This window comes from Synchiropus splendidus, chromosome 7, assembly GCF_027744825.2.
Source record: "Synchiropus splendidus isolate RoL2022-P1 chromosome 7, RoL_Sspl_1.0, whole genome shotgun sequence".
Lineage (NCBI taxonomy): Eukaryota > Metazoa > Chordata > Actinopteri > Syngnathiformes > Callionymidae > Synchiropus > Synchiropus splendidus.
The window spans coordinates 4990551-5007457 of record NC_071340.1 but is presented as its reverse complement, the minus strand read 5'-3'; the positions used below and the strand labels follow the sequence as shown (position 1 = coordinate 5007457).

Here is a 16907-nt window from a genome sequence, read left to right as displayed (position 1 = left end):
AATATATATTTTTATTTTCCTATTCATTTATTTTTAAAGCATTTATTTGTGTATTTGAATTACTCTCCGTTATAGTTCCTTTATTATTGTTTGAACTGTGATTTAAAATTCTGGCTTTGTCACAAATAGACCTAGCAGAACATATGTAGTCCAGTGTATGTTTCCGGGGACTCATGTTGTGACGCACCACGAAGCGCTAACGATAGTTGCATTTCTAGCGTTGGTCGTTGAGTCCGTTTGTATCAGTGAAATTCTGTCCGATTTGTCGAATTAGCAATTGACTCTAAATGGGTGCGCATTACTGTGCCATTTGTCGACATACATCGTTCAACGGGAAGTCGCATATTTTCAGTAAAACCCACCAAAGCAAACTAAGAGTGGTCCTTCTGAAATTCTTTGAAAAGGTAATTGCGACCTTCACCTTTTTGTTGTAAGGCTGCATGATCACAGTGTTGTAAAATAGCACAGAGGTTAATAATAGCATGGAAGTCGCTTGTTTAAATGTCTTTAATGGTGCAATCTATACGTGTTAGCCACTTGTTTAAACCAACCTGCTAGCAGCCATGAATGTCAAAATGTGTTGGACCGTTTCATCGTACTGGTGATGTTTTTCAGGTGAAGGAAGCTCGTCGCACACTGAAAACACCCCTGGTGGAGACCTTCGACGTCACCCAGCACATGGACAAGTTCTGGTGCTACTGCTGTCAACTAGAAGTAGAGCGAAACATCACGGATGGCAACATGACAGTAATATGGGGAGGACTGTTGGAACATATGGCTAAGTAAGCATACCCAGATGACTGGTTAGAGCTTTACTCTGAGTACATATTAATGGGCCTGTGTAGCATTGTAGAATGTTGACAGTTACACTGAACGAGCTAGGGTGGTGATTGGAACTGCAGTGACTACTAAGGGATCACTTGTGAGTGAAGATGCAGGCAAGAGAATGGTAGTGAAAACACAAGAAACACTGTGGAGAAGAGAGTACCACAGGGTGTAGACGACTGAGATGTCAGTTGCAGCTAGAGTGAAGGGACCTCCCAGGGTGCGGTTTAGACCAAGTCTTCTCAAATATATATTTTTTCAATGAATGAAAGAGCCATTCGTTGTGTTTGCAGCACTCATAACAACAAAAACGCAAATATAAAATTAGGTTTAGTTTTGATTATGACAAAAAATTGTCGAATAAAGCCTATTAAGCCTGTTTAAAGATGTGAATTCACATTTGAAGTATTTACATTATTTTCACGAAACCCGATATTAGCAAATTACCCCCGGAGATAATTTGTTCACTTTTTCTGCCATAATTTCCAACATTTTAACAGCTCTAGCCACAAAAATACAGTTGAATAGGAGTGCATTGTTGGGGGTTTCATTTAGGGAGGTTTGCATTCTCCAAGCAGCACAAATACACATGAGAAATGGTTTTCATCTGCAATTGGTTTCATCATCAACCCATGTGTCCATTTTTGATATTGCCTTTTATTTTATAGACTTCTCCCACAAGCATAGTATAGGGTTCATCCTAACCATCTGTGCCACAGATATTCCTTTATGTAGCATTAATAGTCACAAGATTTCCAATAGGGAAGGAATTAATATAGCAATAAAGTTAAAATGGAGCATCTTCATGGTGTAGTACTTGTACGCCCCCTCTATTGAATCACAGGTCAGGGCCCACAAATGGACAACTGGGTACAGTTTGTTGAGGACGTAGAGATTCAGGAAACAAGTCCTAGAAGTGACAATGTCATATGAATAAAGAATAATCTATCACCATTTCACCTGACTAAGTTAAAGCACTGACCTTTTTCATATTGTTGTTTTCTATTTTAACATTTCAAATAAATGTGCTTTCAGGCCAGATCACAGGAAAAACACTCATAAATTCTGGTGGGAAAACAATGCCGATCCCAAACTGAGAGACAGAGTGATCTTCACTGAGGAGGAGATTGAAAAGTAGGCTTGACAATCTTAGTGCTAGTTCTCAAGAATTGATATAAAAAATGGCTTTCTTCTTCAGGTTTAAAACGGAGGTGAGACGCGTACTGGAGAACTTCGAAGAGAAAGAGGACCACTTTGTCAAACAGGTAACACGCATCTTCATGTCACCTCATGTCATTGAAGCTGAACCTTTGCTTTAAGAGGTAGTATACTAAGTGTGTGTGTCTCATTGCAGCAAACTGAAAAAATTCGTGTGCAGGAGATGAAACGCCAAGAAATGCTGCAGTCATTCTCAGAGGTTTGTTTTCCAGGGATGCATTGGCAGTATCCATCATGGTGGACTTGATGACAATCCAATGAATTCTGTGGTTTTTATCTTCTCCATACTGGACATTTTCTTTTACTGTGTATAGAAAGTTTAGATGTAAATATGCATTGGAAATGAGATGAATGTGTGAACCACTGTTGGCATTTCCTCAATCAACACCAGCATGAGACAGAGGCTGACTTATCCAACACACCCAATGGCGCTGTTAAACAACCGAAAGGCGTCGGCAGGTACAGTTAGATTTATCTGTGGCATTATTGTTACTTCTCACTGTGAAATAACCTGTTGTGAATTGGGGAAAAGGTGTCAGTCTATGTCTCAGGGACCACACCAGCAGTTGGAACACTTTGAGGACTCTGAGGTCGTGTGGTCTTCAGCGGAGCATGGGTTGACGTTCATCGGTCATCAGGTAAACCAATCAAATTCAGTACCACCATTTTTTCTCAACAATGAAACATGGATTATTTATTTTTATTTCTATAATTTTTTCATCCCAGGACTCCACGACAGGAAATGTTCACACGGGTGAGTAACAGTCTTCTGGTTTATATTTCAACAAATATAACCATGACTTCACTGACTATGTGCGATTCAAATTCACTTCTCTATGATACAAGCTTCTGATGTGTCTCCATAGAGTTGTGAACTAGATGTTTTTAGAATTATTTACTTCTTGTGAGTCTGTGTGCAGGGGAGTGGTGTCTTAATTATTTTGGGTTAAAATTGGCAACGTAGAAACCCTGTTTTCCATGTGTAATTTTTTGTCTATTCATTTACACAGAGTTTGTTGGGTATTTTGTTTTGATTAAAAATAGGTTTTGATCACTATTGTGATTTGCCCCATTGCCGCCACTCAGCTTCGTTGGGGTGCTGAAATTCAGCTGGTATTCATTCCCTCTGCTCTTCTGTCATTGTCACCTCTTCCTCATGTATTTCAGAATGTACTTTTATTTTGAGATCGTTTTGCGAAGATAGTGGTCAAAATAAACCTAAAATTATTGCAATTCAATTATCACAATTCTCTGCCACGAGTTCTTTTCCTTATGACATATCAAGTGTATTGCACACAAACCATAACAAAATAAAGTTGCCGCACCAAACATGTGACGTTTGAGGTGCTGATGAAGATCTGTGGTTGGGATGCTTCGATCAGGGTTTTTGCTGCCGATCACAATACCGATCACGTGGATTGACAATGAATTTGTAATCAAAATGAGACCTTCGGCGTACATGATGTGAAAACATGAACCACTAAATCATTTTAATTTGTTTTAATATACCTCTTCAAGAAAGCAAAAAAATAGAAAAAAAAACAATGCAGAATATAGCAACTATTATGTCAAAAGGACAACTGAAAAACATTTGATGTGAGGCGTCGCAGTTTGGTGAATCTCTTGACACTTTGCTATATCTGTGAAATATTGACATATTGGCTGCTTGTAGCTAAACAGAGAGCACAGCATTTATGTAAGGACGTTTTCAAAGGTTTCAGACTCAGGTTGCTGACAAATGCTGCACCTGACTACAACCTGACTACCGTCACCGCATAAACAACACCTGAGAAAGGCTGCTCATCTAGCTCGGTGAAATTAATGATTATTTCTTGGGCAATTAGCTTAGCGTTCAGTCACCCTCAGACTGGTGGGTGTTGCTAAATGTCAGCTGCGTTAACAACCTGCTGCTGAGGAATCAGCGGTCTTACTGTCACAAGCCTGTAAAACACTCCGTTCTCAGTCAAGTGCTGGTGCTTTAAATGGTGCATTTCATTTAATCGCGCTTTCCTGCACAGCATTTTCCCGTGCATGTGCTGCAGGATGCAAACTTTAAGTGACAGACTGCTGCTGAGTGAGGTGCGAGCTGGGAGGAGCTGACGCATCACAGTCAGCGGGGCTTCATCAGAGCGCCGGCTGTCACACGTGATCAGTTGGGCTCGGCAATGACAGGTAGTGATCGGCATTCACCGATCACGCTGATATCTGCCGATCACGATCTGTGACTGATCGATCAAGCATCCCTAATTTGCGGTGTTACCTTGCCGAGCTGAGTGAAAAAGACATCTCGCAAATCATTTGAGACTGACGCTCGTGACCTGTTTGAGTCCAAAATACAGCCACACAATCGAATGTGAGCCTTTTTTCATACCAAGTTTGTTTTGAGACTGTTTGGTGGGCTGATTCTTGTAACTAGTTCCCGGTTTGTCTTCAGTTTCTATCCTGTTGCTGAGCTATCCAATCACTACCGCGGTCATGTCACGAGTGAAACTTTCAATGATTTATCGTGGAGCACTAGTGGGTAGCAGAGGATGGTTAGCCACTGGAGTCCCACCAAGCTGCAACAAAACAAAGCCTCATGAAACCTGGTAAAATGAAGTCATTACCTCGACAAGAGATGGAGAAATGTAAGGAGGTGCTGTCTGTGGCATTGGTGCTGGCAGGGACAGCGAGAGAAATGGCGAAATACCTATCCACAACCTTAGTCAAGACACTCCTATGAACACTTCGCTGAGAGAGTAAAATCACAGGATGTATGAAGTGTTCATGTATTCTCACTTTGCGATAGGCGGGTGACCCCTGAATGTGTAGCTGCAGGATGAACTCTTAAAACTGCTTGATACATGTCACGTTTAGATCAAATTGAAATGGAGACGAGGTGTTGTGCAAATAAGTGGAATGAATGGAAGAGGCATGGAGTTGTCTGGACAACAGGTTCATTGTGACACAGAGGAACATGAATGCAGAAAGGATTCAGCTAAATGTGATGGGTGAGTAAGTTAGTTTCTAACTGTGAACTGGAATGGTGAAATTAATTGCACAGAAAGTGTACTGCAACTGAAAGGACACACGTGACAGCGCCGAGACACAATGTTACTGAGCAAACTGTTGCTCTGAAAGAGAAAAAAAGATTGAAGCAACAGTTACAAATGTTTGTGTCACATGAGAAGCTGCAAGGAAGCTCAAAAACTGGTAGATGTAGTGCCTTTATTCTTCCTTTAATGGGGAAATGTTGCTGGAGCTGGAGTCATTTAGCACATCAATCAGAATCAGAATCAGAAATTTGTATTAATCCCAAGGGAAATTATGTTCGTAACATGCTCTGTACACAACATATCGCAATAAAATGAAAAAGAAATAATATAAAGTGCAAAAAGCTATACAAAAGAGCTTAAAAACAATGTGCAAGAAAAAGCAGATTCAAGGACAGAATGAACAGAAAAAACGAAAGAATCCTTCACTGTAGTTTTTCAGGGATGAATTGTACAGTTTTATTACCACAGGAAGAAAGGACCCCCTGTGGCGCTCAGTCTTTGAGGTGGGTAGTCTCAATCTGTTGGTCCACGTGCTACTGTATTGGACCAGGAGCTGATGGAGGGGGTGGGTGATGTTGTCCAGGATGCTCTTTAGTTTCAGGAGCATCCTTCTCTCCATAACCGTCTCCAAGGAGTCCAGTTTCAACCCCACCACATCACCAGCTTTGCGGATTAGTTTGTTGAGTCTGTTAGTGTCTGCCGCCGTTAATCTGTAGTGTGGATGCAAGATGCAGTGCAAGTGTGGATGATTCACAGAAACTGCGGAGTAATAGATTAGATGAATGGATGAATGCGATGATGTTACCATACATTTCCACCAGGCGAGCTTTTAACAGGATTGCAACCAAAACCTCATCGTGAAACGTGAGGTACTGAAGAGGCAGACATGGTTGAGCAAGAAAATCTTAATGGTCCTCAGAATCCCTTGCACTGCATCAGCGACCAGAGATCTGTCAGAAGGAATGTAAACTCCAATGCATTGATACAGAACGTGCTTTTCTAGAGAGAATGGATGTTATGTGACATTTTCATTTGACCCCCACCTGAAGCTGAACAGCTCTTTTGGAAGCTCAGAAAATGTTGGCCTTTATTTTATGGTCTGGCTGATGCATCTCTTTACTGGTATTACAGAGTGAAAGATAGTGGGTTTTTTCCTGGAAAGAAGCAATGTTTGACCCTGCTGTCTTCTGTCGACTGGATAACGACTGTAATGTTTGTGGACTTCTTGCTTGTCTTGTTGATGGCTTTGTCAGGGGTGGCACGGAAGGTGGAACCAATACTACCACAATTTTTTCAAGTTGCTGCAGCCAGTGTAGGTCTTTCTGGTGCTGTTTAGCTAGACTGACTAAGCACTGCGATAGAAAAGAACCAGCTGAAGTCAAAGATTGATCAAATACTAGGTTGCTCGACGGAGTATGTGGTTTAGAGATGGTGTCAGACATTCTGTCACTCGGGGGTGACTCGGAGAAGAGCTTCTTCACATTGAGAGGAGTCAGTTAAAGTGGTTCAGGCATCGCCTGAGGATGCCCCCTGGACGCCTCCCTTTGGAGATGTTTCAGACCAGTCAGCCGGGAGGAGGCCGAGGGGTTGTATCTCTTCACTGGCCTGGGAGCGTCTCAGCATCCCCCAGTCAGAGCTGGTGGATGTTGACCGGGAGAAGGGTGTTTGGCTTGACTATTTGAAGCTGCTGCACCCGAAACCCGACAACGGATAAGTGCATGAGAATGGATGGATGGGAAGGTGGGGACTTCCCTCCTTTCATGCTGATAATAAAGATGAAGAGAGAAAACACTGGCAATGTCGGATGGAATTGATAGTGCCATCTTCATCAACAGTTGTTAGCCAGCTGTGTTATCGGCTATAACCAGACGAGAGCCAGATGCTTCATGCATCATTTGGTACGAGCATCGGTGGAAACATCATCAACTCTTTGATCATGAAAATGATCTGTCTCCTAAACAATGTGAATGTTACTTGAAATTGATGAAGTAAAGAACGTTTGGTTCTGTGCTGAATCCATCCTGGGTCACATGCAAAGATGTTTGATTACTGGAAGCCAACACCAGTATCCAGTATATATTTTCTATTATTTTTTTAAATTATTATTATTCTTAATCTCTAAAAAGTCAATAATGTGTTTGGGACTTTCTGAAATGTAGTTGAACATTTTTTTGCTGAAGTGATTGAATGGTGCTATCTTTAATAGGTGCCGTCCCACCCTGGCTTCAGGATGATCCACAAGAAGGAACATCTGCTTCTTCAGCACAAGCTGAGATCGGTCCGTCTGTTCAAGGATTCATCAAACAGAGTAAGACATTTGACACTTAAAGATGGACTGGCTGATATTTGACCAGAGAGATGAAAGAGGGGACAATGTAGATGATGTTTAATTCACCATTAGCTCTTTAAACTGAAGCTATATTCACACAGTCAGTCAGAAGTCTTTTCCATTCACTTTGGCTTTTTGAATATGGTCAGTTTGTTGTCCTTGTGTCTCTGCTAGTACTCTATATGGTCATTAATGTTCAACTGACCATGGTCCTTGATCCTGACAATAAAGTTGTTTTTTTTCTTCCCCAGGGGAACTTGAAAAGTCAAAGAAACTCCCACCAAACCGAGTCGGCGCCAACTTTGATCACAGCTCAAACACAGACGCCAACTGGCTTCCATCTTTCGGGCGTGTGTGGAACAGTGGCCGGCGCTGGCAGTCCAGGTGTGTGTGAGACCATGTCAGAAGCCTTCTGAGTCATGGGTGCCCACACTTTTGCAGCTTGTGAGCTAAAAATGTCACAATGATCCACCTCCTATAAAAATGCAAAGCATATATTGTTGCGCGTGGGTTTTTACCGTGTTCTCCGGTCTCCGGACATGCTGCATGTGCGTGTGTGCCCTGCGATGGACTGGCAAGCTGTTCAGGGTGTATTTCCGCCTCTTACCCAATGACCGCTACACTCCAGCACTCCCCGCAACAGTGAACAGGACGAAGCGGTGGTTAATTAACAATGTGTGTACAGAATATATTGAGTAATTCTTGTTGTTAAAGAATATACATCATATATAACTGTGGTCAGAGCTCCTCTTGGTTTTCATCATCAGAAAGATTTCTTATTCTCTGACAGGCATCAATTCAGACAAGAAGAAGGCCAGAAAAGAAAGAGGAAGAGGAGTGGCACCCAGGGATCAAAGAAGCAGTACTGAAAAGTGTGAAGTGAAGGTGGAATGGCTACTGAACGTCTCCCTCCTTGGTGTATTCATGCACTCCTACTTCCACCTTTTATTTCCTATGGCAGTGTTTTTCAAAGATAATGTCGGCATAAGTTTTGTGTATATAATAAACTGAACACCAGGTGTCGCTATTCACTCAACGATACATGACAATAAAAATCTCATGTAAGTGTTGTCTTTTTCGGTCGGTGATTTTTAAATATTTTGTAAATTGTTTTATTGAACCTTTTTCCCACCTCGTTGCACGTCAATCAAGCTTGTAATTACCGATAATGTCAACGATCATTCTTTGATTATTATTTCTTTTGTGCTCCCGTAAAATTTTTTTCAGCTTTCTATGGCTTTATTGAGGTGATCTTAGAAACTACAACGTACTTGCGAAAGGTGTCCCGCTTCAAGAAAGATCTGTCAGAACTGGGTCGAGCCAGGCCTGACTCTAGTGGGTCAACGTTGTGAACATGGAACAGATGGCGCTGATGAAATAATGATTTGATCCATTCTGAGGCTTACATTTTAAATCTTCACTGTTGATGAGGATGTGGTAACGTAATTTGAATCGTAAGTATGGCTGCAATAAAGCTGAGTCATTTCATGTTTCCACAATGACCGGGCCTCTGTGTTGGTTGGGGCAGGATTCATCATGTCGGATGTCTCTGGCAACACGGTCACAACCAATTTAAGGCAATCGAGCGAGTAAATGCACACTTTAATTAAATGCGAATGCGCCTAGGCTGTTTTCCACCAGATACCAGTGCATGATTGTGTTCATCTGTAAAATATTAGTGACTTTATTGACCGTGGGAGGACAGCGTCTATTCTGACGCGCAGGAGTGGGAGGGGGGAGTAGCACGTGTACTAGGCGGGCCTTCAGTTAATCCATCCTCCAATCACGACACGCAGTTGCTACATATATTCAGAAGAGGTGTGGTTTAGACGCGCTCATTGGCTGCACTAGAGGGCTGCGGCCAATCGCTTAAATGACAGACGCTCAGCTGGCCTTAATGGCCCGCCCACTATATATGCATATACGTGTGAGTGAACCCCGGAAACGCCGTGGCTTAAAGAGACAGACGAGACGAATTTTAGGAAAAGACTGGAACAAGGAAAACATCTGCGAGCACTCAAGAAAGACAGATGGAATGGAAGCAACGCAGTGACCTGAGAGAATAGCGAATAGGTGAGGGAAAGCGATAATATGCTGGTGAACCTGTAGCTTCTTGATCGAGTAGCATTAGCGACATTGGAGTCAAGCAACGTAGCAGTCACGGCACAGACAAGAAAAAAAGGCCAAACAACTAAACCGTGTTCACAAGTCCAGGATATTCACGCATCTACATTGCTGAAAGGTATGTTAAGCACTTCATTTTACCTGTTAAATGACTGTATCTCGCTGCGCGTGGTGGTATCATGGGAATTCATGCCTTGGTCATTTGCATGTCTAAAGACGCAGCTCACGCCACTCTTTTAGTTCATGAAATAATCTGTGAATGTGAGTAGAAGATGACAGGAATCCAGCTTGAACCAGTTGCTGACCTGACAGGAGATTGCAGGGGGCGTTCCCTGCTTTGTCTGCCTCACTCACGCTTCCCTTTATGTCTGCAGTGGCAGTTAATAGACAGTCCACTGATGCTATTCTGCACACATTGCCATTTCCTGACATCCTTGATGTTGCACTCATCATCTCTGTGTCAAACAGCTCTGGCATAAATCGGTGAGATTATGACTGTGGCTCAGTGGGAGGAGTGATGATGAACAGAAATACTCTCAGTAGAAGAAGGGACTGGAACACATATTTAAGGCATATGTGCTATGTGAGATTACTTTACTTTGAGTCCAGATTTTATTGTATCAATAGCATCAATGAGGTGATGCATGGCAAATCTTACCATTGTCCTGATGAGCAGGACATGGAAGACATTAGTGTGCCCATTGCATACATGTACTGAGGGCAAGACACCAGATGTGTGTGTAAAAATGATTTCCCTACACACGCAAAATGCAAATACTCCTATGCGCATGTTGGAGATAATCCACCCAACATCACTCGAGGTTGTCCTTGTGCTGCTCTCATAGCCCCCTCCCTTCTTCCTCCCTGTCTGGAAGAAACCAGTGGGCTTTGTCCTCAGCTGAGTGTGACGTCATTTGGTTCTTTGCAACCCTGAAGGCGAGGTGCGTGCAGTGCAGAAGGCCCGGGTCTGGGCTTGTCCTGTGCTTTGGTTCTTGCCTTCTAAAATGCACTGTAAATACAGAATAACGAGAAAGAGACTTTACTTTTTTTCCCGCATGGGGCCATTTTAGATTTATCTTGGTATTTATTCCAGGCCAAATGGCAAGTTGACAAAACTTGACTCTTAATTTCACTCCTTATTCCTCAATATTTGTTTGAAGCAAAGGGCCACCCGCACTAAGAACTAAGGTCTCTGGACCTGGCTGTGGCAAGATTGCTTGAGTAATGTTATGTGCTTTGATAATAGTCACAGATGCGTGCAAAAGAGCAGTCTGTGAATAAATAATAAGGCACCAGACAGGTCAACACAAAACTTGTCTGTCCTCACCTGCAATGCAGCAGCACAATACTTTTTCTGCATGTGTCATTCAACTTGCAATGCTGCAGGAGCGCAGTTAAGTGATACCACTCACCCTCTGGTCTCCTGCGTGCAGAAGCCTTCTATTATTGGACGTACAGGGTTTTGGTTCTTCACGTGGCGATGTGGATGAGTGGTTCCTGTTCTCCTTCAGTGTGGTGTCCGCTCAGTGTGTTTAACATGAGGCCTGCCTCTTAAAGCTTATAGGGCTTTGCCATCACCCACCCAATGTGTCTCTGTAGGATTTGATGTCAGAGATAACAGATGATAATGTGGGTTACATCCAGTGTTTGAAGCTGCTGTAGGGCAGTATTGATCTGGAGGGTGTGTATAGTTTTAAGTGGTGGTCCTCTTCATATACTCACCATTTCATTTCTCCTCAGCCTTCTGATATCGCAGCTTCATGACACTAAAGGCGAACATTTAGCATCAGTCCTCATGGTGTATTTTCCATCAACCCAAAAATTTGAAAACACCTTCACATGACATGGTACTTCAGCTCACTAATTGTGACTCGGAAATGGAACACCACACTCCTTGAATGAGTTACTGTAATCTCAAACAGAGCTGGTACCATAGAACTGTCAACGTGCTAACTTGAAGGTTGCTAATAATGGTTTACTTTGGTAAGAATTAAATTACTTGTATTTCTGGTTCCTTTATATCAAATTTACTCTTCTCAGAGTAGCAGTTTCTTTTTGTCTACGGTGTCAGTTCGTCACTAGAATAAACTGTCTAAGTAATGATGAAAATGTGCCTAGAATGAATTGATGTTCTCTCTCTGACAGCCACTGTTAAGCTCCTAGGATCCTCTGCCCTCCTCTTCATGGCCCTCCCTCCCCCTAACACTCACCCTCTCGTCTATAAACCTAGCTCCAGGCTTACCTCAAGGTCAGTTGGGCCACTTAACCGTCTGTCAAGTCAATATCCCTATATAGTGGGTTAGGGTTGGGTTATGGTGCCCTTGTTTTGTGCATTATGGGCTCACTGGTTAATTCATACTTGGCTTGACCTATCTTCACAACATACCTCACTCATTGTTGTAAATCATGGGAGAGGTCTTGTGTGTAGCAATGCTGTGAATATTCTTAGCTTCCTTTCAGTTGTTGTACTCCATGTAGTCATCCAAAGATTAAGGGTTTTCTCGTTAATCAGTGACACCCAGAATAAAAGCAATCATGAATCCAAACAATCTTTAACTTCACATAAGCAAACCAAAGTACCAAATCCTGACCCAAATATGTCCGTGTCCTGTGCGGGTGCTGCACAAACTATGGGAAGTGTATGTGACATTAATCAGTACTTACTGTACTGTAATGCTGAATGACAATTAAAATGAGAACGACCGCATGTTTTTCTTTTCCTTTACTAATTAAACAGGGATACTGTACTGTACGCTTGTGATGTTCCTTATTTGACTGTATCTATAATTGTGTGTTGTGGTGCGTAGATGAACAAATTGTGTATTTGCTTCCCGTCGGTTTGTACCGGGTCAGTCAGGGAAGAGCTGAGGCGGAACATTTAAACTGAAGCCGTGGTATCTAGTCTGTTTGTGGATGAACACAACAAGCCATTTGTGGTGATGAGAAAACAAGAAAGCTTGTGCCTTCTAAGAAACACAAATGGATCAGTGTTTCACGTATAATCGACATCTTGATGTGCTTGATTTGACATGTAATGGCGCTCTGCTAGTGTCCTTTTCCTTTAATAACATCACAGAAATATGACTGAAGATTGCTTTGCAGTGAATCCATTCAGGCAATTAATTAAAAATGATTCATCCTTCTTTCTGGTTTTGAAAACCAGCTTTTTCTTGGCACATTAATGTTCTAGCTTTGGATTTACACCTGCTGAGCCAAGACTGTGTTTGTGTGTTCAGATTGATCTCAGGATTAACCTTTGCTATAGACTTGTTGCTGCCCTTTAACCTCCCCCTCCGCACTGCCTCCCCCTCTACCCACTCCCATCCAGTTGGGAAATCATGAGCTAATGCCTGTGTTGCTTCAGCATGTAGTTTATATATTGTTTCCAAAGTAGTTGTAATCATGTGAACCTTTGGTAATCCAGCCTCATCCAGGAATAAGATTAGGATGCCATATAATAATCCATATTAAGGCCCTGCACTAGTCATTAGGTAGACGATATGTATTTGACCCGATTCAGTAGTTTCCAGATACTTGGTGTAGATTGGATTTATATTGTGATTCTGCTTTATATCGCAATTCTTTGTCTAATTTGATTTACATCAGATTTATTCATTTTAAAATGAATAATGATACAAATGCGCATCATAGTTTGCCACAGACATTTGGTCAATGTGGTGACCGTGGTTGTATTTGCGTGATTATAAAGAGCATTATTTACTCTTTATAAATATACAAAGCAGTTTATGTGCAATAAGAAGGTTCTAGAACAGCTTCTGACAGTAATGTTTTGGGGTTAAATTGTTTCAGTGATTGAGAGCCTGTGTTATCACAGACCAATGTCAAGATGCTGCTGGAGGGACTGTGGGAGCTGGATTAAATATCCAATTCCAGTTATTGTAGTGTCTAAAATCCTCCAGAGCTATACTGAACAGCAGTTAGCACAGAGCTAACGTGTTAGCACAGAGCTGCCCATTATCTTGCAAAAGAGGCCTCTGTCAGGCCACACTTTCAGTTTGTCTCACCTCGTCTTCCCCTTCAAGCCAATTCTTCTGGCTGGGATAATGCAATGCAGTGCCGCGGTGGATCTACTTTGGATCTACTTCACGCTGGCCCAGTTCTAGTTCTTCATCAGGACCTCAGTGCTTTCTATTGAACCAGCCTGTGTTCAGACAGGTTTAAAGAGGGCTTGCTCTAAAATAATGTTGACTTATGATGACTTTTAATGATAAGGAGACATAGAGGACAAATGTGCAATGTAATGAGTGCATGTGTATAGGCCAGTGGTCCCCAACTCCCAGGCCGGGGACCGGTACCGGTTCGTGGATCAATTGGTACCACAATTTAACCCACAAGCTCGCAAAATGAGAAGGAAACAGCTGTTTCTTTATGAAGGGGAAAAGGCTCCGTGAAGAGACAGGAGGAAAGCCTATGACTACCAAGTTTTTAATAAACAATACTTGAAACATGGATTTCTTGCGGCTGTCTACCTTCACTCCCAGATGGGACCGTCTCCTTGCAGAGAAAGAAGCTCAGGGCTCCGATTGATTTAACAATATGGTGATTTTAAATTTTCATGCACTTAATATTCGATTTCGTGTTGTATTTGTATTCCATTTTGAAGGCATGAGTCAGAGAGCATTAGGGCACTGGTTGAGAGGAGTGGAGTTTGTGAGTCTTAGTGGGCCACAAACATGCAGAGGCCTTATCTGACGGTTCAAAGTGGCAACTTCATACCCCCCGGGCCACGTTCCAAATGTCTAGAGTTGACCGGTGGGCGGTGATAAAAAGGTAGGGGGCCACTGGTATAGGTAATATATTTTGCGGACATGACTGTTGCCTCAATTCATGTAGGGGTCTCAGGCCAGAATGTGCTCAGCACATATTTCATTTCAGTCATTGCAATAGAGATGCATGATATAAAAGACTCAGACATTGCAATTTAGCTTTCTTTGCAATATATATCGCGATATTATCACACAATTACGAGAATTCTCACCAGATAACTAATCTTATTCTGCTACCAGAGACAGTGGTGGCAGATTGAGTTCCCTTAATGTAACTTCACTTCCTAGAAACATTATTATTGTTATCACCAGTAGTAGTAGTTTTGTACAGCTGTCATATTCATGCAACAGCTCAAGAGCAGCTTATTGAGGTTATTTAATACGTTTATTATTGATTTAAATTAAGACGATGTCTGACAAGGTCCCTGCACAGAGACAGCCATCCGATTAAAAGCACGAAAATGCGAACATTGACGCACCTGTCTTTACACACTGGGGGCTACTCGATGACATACATACATAATACATCCATAAGGTACACTAAAGGCATATATAGCCTGATGCACGGAGCTCTGTCAGCTCTGCTACGGGACATGTGGGCTTTGGTAGGTTCTCAGCCAGGAGCCATCCCGTAGTCAAGTGATTTTCACATGGGAGGGAGGATCAGACCAGTTCTTAGAGCTGGTATCCCTCGTTGGAATCTGCAGACTGTGTTGGCGGGACTGTATGAGTCACCTTTAGACAAGTCTGCTCATCTCGATGTAGTGTCTTTTAAGACGTTGCTCCTTCTGGCCTTAGTGTCTGCTAAAAGAATGTGTAGGTTTTTACCTAGAGGGCACCTGAGTGTCCTGAGCAAGTTGTGGCTTTGGATGCTAAAAGCGGGGATCTATTGGCACTGCCAATGAACGTGTTCGTGTCAGGGATTTGATCATACTCTGCCCGAATCCATCTTTTATCCTTATGGTGATTACCTCACCATTCAGGTGACAGATCATTTTTGCTCTGCCCAGTGAGAGCTTTGGCGATCTATGGGATAACACTAGAGCAGTGCGTTAATTGGAGAGACTATTAGTGTGCTATGGTGGTCAGTTGGCTGGAAGGGTGGTGACCTGCGGAGTGGGCTGAACGATTTCATTGTCAGCATCCTTGTTTCAGGGAGTGTCTATGTTGGACATTTTCGCAGCCACATCCTGGACATCAGCTTTGACATTCACCTGAGCCTGTCTCAGAGATATGAAGTTGGGTTCATTCGATCCCACAGAGTGTTTCGAGACCACCATGAGGTGGGTCGTGTTTTTCTTGTGTTTGGCGTTTTTGATGTGGCTGGTCCTTCGGGTAAGGGCCATGCAGGAAGGCATGTTATTCCTATGGGCTTTGCCAAAGTGTGTACCAATAGCGAGATCTGTTAGAGGGTGGAGCACGTATTCAGACAACTGATTTCGATATTATTTCCTTCTGGTCCTATCACTAGAAGTTGTGTCTTGCATGCACCGTCTCTGTCCCAATGCCAGGACTGTCTGGGATGGCTCTCTCTATGCCACACCTTTGTTCTTATGAGTTGGAATATTAGTTCCATTTATACATCTGTGAAAGCAGTCAAACCTGCGAATACATGCTTTAATATCTATCTCTTTATAGGTCTTCTCCAGATGTATTATTCTGAGCCCAGAATTGTAGTCCAGAATTAATAGCTGTCTGTTTTCTTATGGGCTAGTGACGAAAATGAGAGGACGTGCAGACACGCTCAAACTTGTGGTCTGTCCACTGTGATGATCTCAATCTATTCTTGAAGTCCATATTAAATTAATAAATAATCAATCACATCATTTACAACATGTAACTCATAAATAATGTCTAAACAACACATTTCACTGTTGTGAATTTCACCATCAACAATCCAAAATAGGAATATATTAATCTCTAGCATGCATCGCTGTTTACTCTCAGTGTGTAAAGATGTAAAGATGTGTATTAATAGTGAGTTGTATTTCAGTTCTGATGGAGATTTCAGTTTGATTTCTGCACAGCAATAAATGCTAGAAGTTAAAAACTGTTTAGACAGATTTAAATGCCAGGAAAAGCGCAGTGAGAGAATTATTACGGTGAAGTGAAGCTGGAGTCTCAGGGAAGAGGAGGGAGAGACAGTGCACGAGAGAGCAGAGGTGGAGGGAGAGAGTGAGGGAGTTTTCGTTTCTGTCCTCCATGAATAGGCAACATATTTCTCTGGAACATTCCATCCTCTGTGCTTGCCCAGCCTGTCACCAAGCTTTCAGAGTACCACACTCCGCCCCATCTTTGACAAAAATCCAAGGACTGGATAACGTTGGAAATGCCGTCTCCTCCCTTTTGTATTTCTGTTTTCCTTCTCTCAAAAACACAGCAGAGTGAGTCACTACTGGAGGTGAAAGGATTATATATTAGATAAGACAGATATAACACTCATGGTCTCACACATGCAGAGGGCAGCAAAGCAACAAAATACAGAAATTCTCAGAATTGGTGAGAGAGGATTTTTAGAGATTAAATTTTATCTAATCTCAGTGAGGGTGCAAAACAGTCAAACTGTTTTGGAATACTTGGAAGAAATGT

At 42.3% G+C, this 16907-nt stretch overlaps 2 protein-coding genes across 4 annotated transcripts in view; both read left to right on the top strand.

Annotated features, from left to right (window-relative positions):
• Nucleotides 1–178: 178 nt before the first annotated feature.
• Nucleotides 179–8688, top strand: cenatac (centrosomal AT-AC splicing factor). Its single transcript, XM_053870859.1, has 11 exons — nt 179–404; nt 616–782; nt 1861–1959; nt 2024–2090; nt 2180–2242; nt 2435–2502; nt 2576–2681; nt 2770–2797; nt 7285–7386; nt 7659–7791; nt 8198–8688. The coding sequence occupies exons 1-11, from the start codon at nt 288–290 to the stop codon at nt 8274–8276; spliced, it is 1029 nt and encodes a 342-aa protein (XP_053726834.1). The 5' UTR covers nt 179–287; the 3' UTR covers nt 8277–8688.
• A 652-nt stretch (nt 8689–9340) lies between these two features.
• Nucleotides 9341–16907, top strand: part of LOC128762365 (atos homolog protein B) — a 21942-nt gene continuing 14375 nt past the window's right edge. For all 3 annotated transcript variants that reach the window (XM_053870577.1, XM_053870576.1, XM_053870574.1), the window contains exon 1: nt 9341–9649. The gene's annotated coding sequence lies outside the window, so the exon portion shown is untranslated. The remainder of the gene's footprint in view (nt 9650–16907) is intronic.

What these genes read in the sequence shown, in the direction of transcription:
- cenatac (XM_053870859.1), top strand. Translation starts at nt 288, where the DNA reads ATGGGTGCGCATTACTGTGCCATTTGTCGACATACATCGTTCAACGGG. An exon ending in CTGTTGGAACATATGGCTAA is followed by an intron (nt 783 to 1,860) that starts GTAAGCATACCC and finishes ATGTGCTTTCAG; the next exon opens with GCCAGATCACAGGAAAAACA. An exon ending in TGCTGCAGTCATTCTCAGAG is followed by an intron (nt 2,243 to 2,434) that starts GTTTGTTTTCCA and finishes AATCAACACCAG; the next exon opens with CATGAGACAGAGGCTGACTT.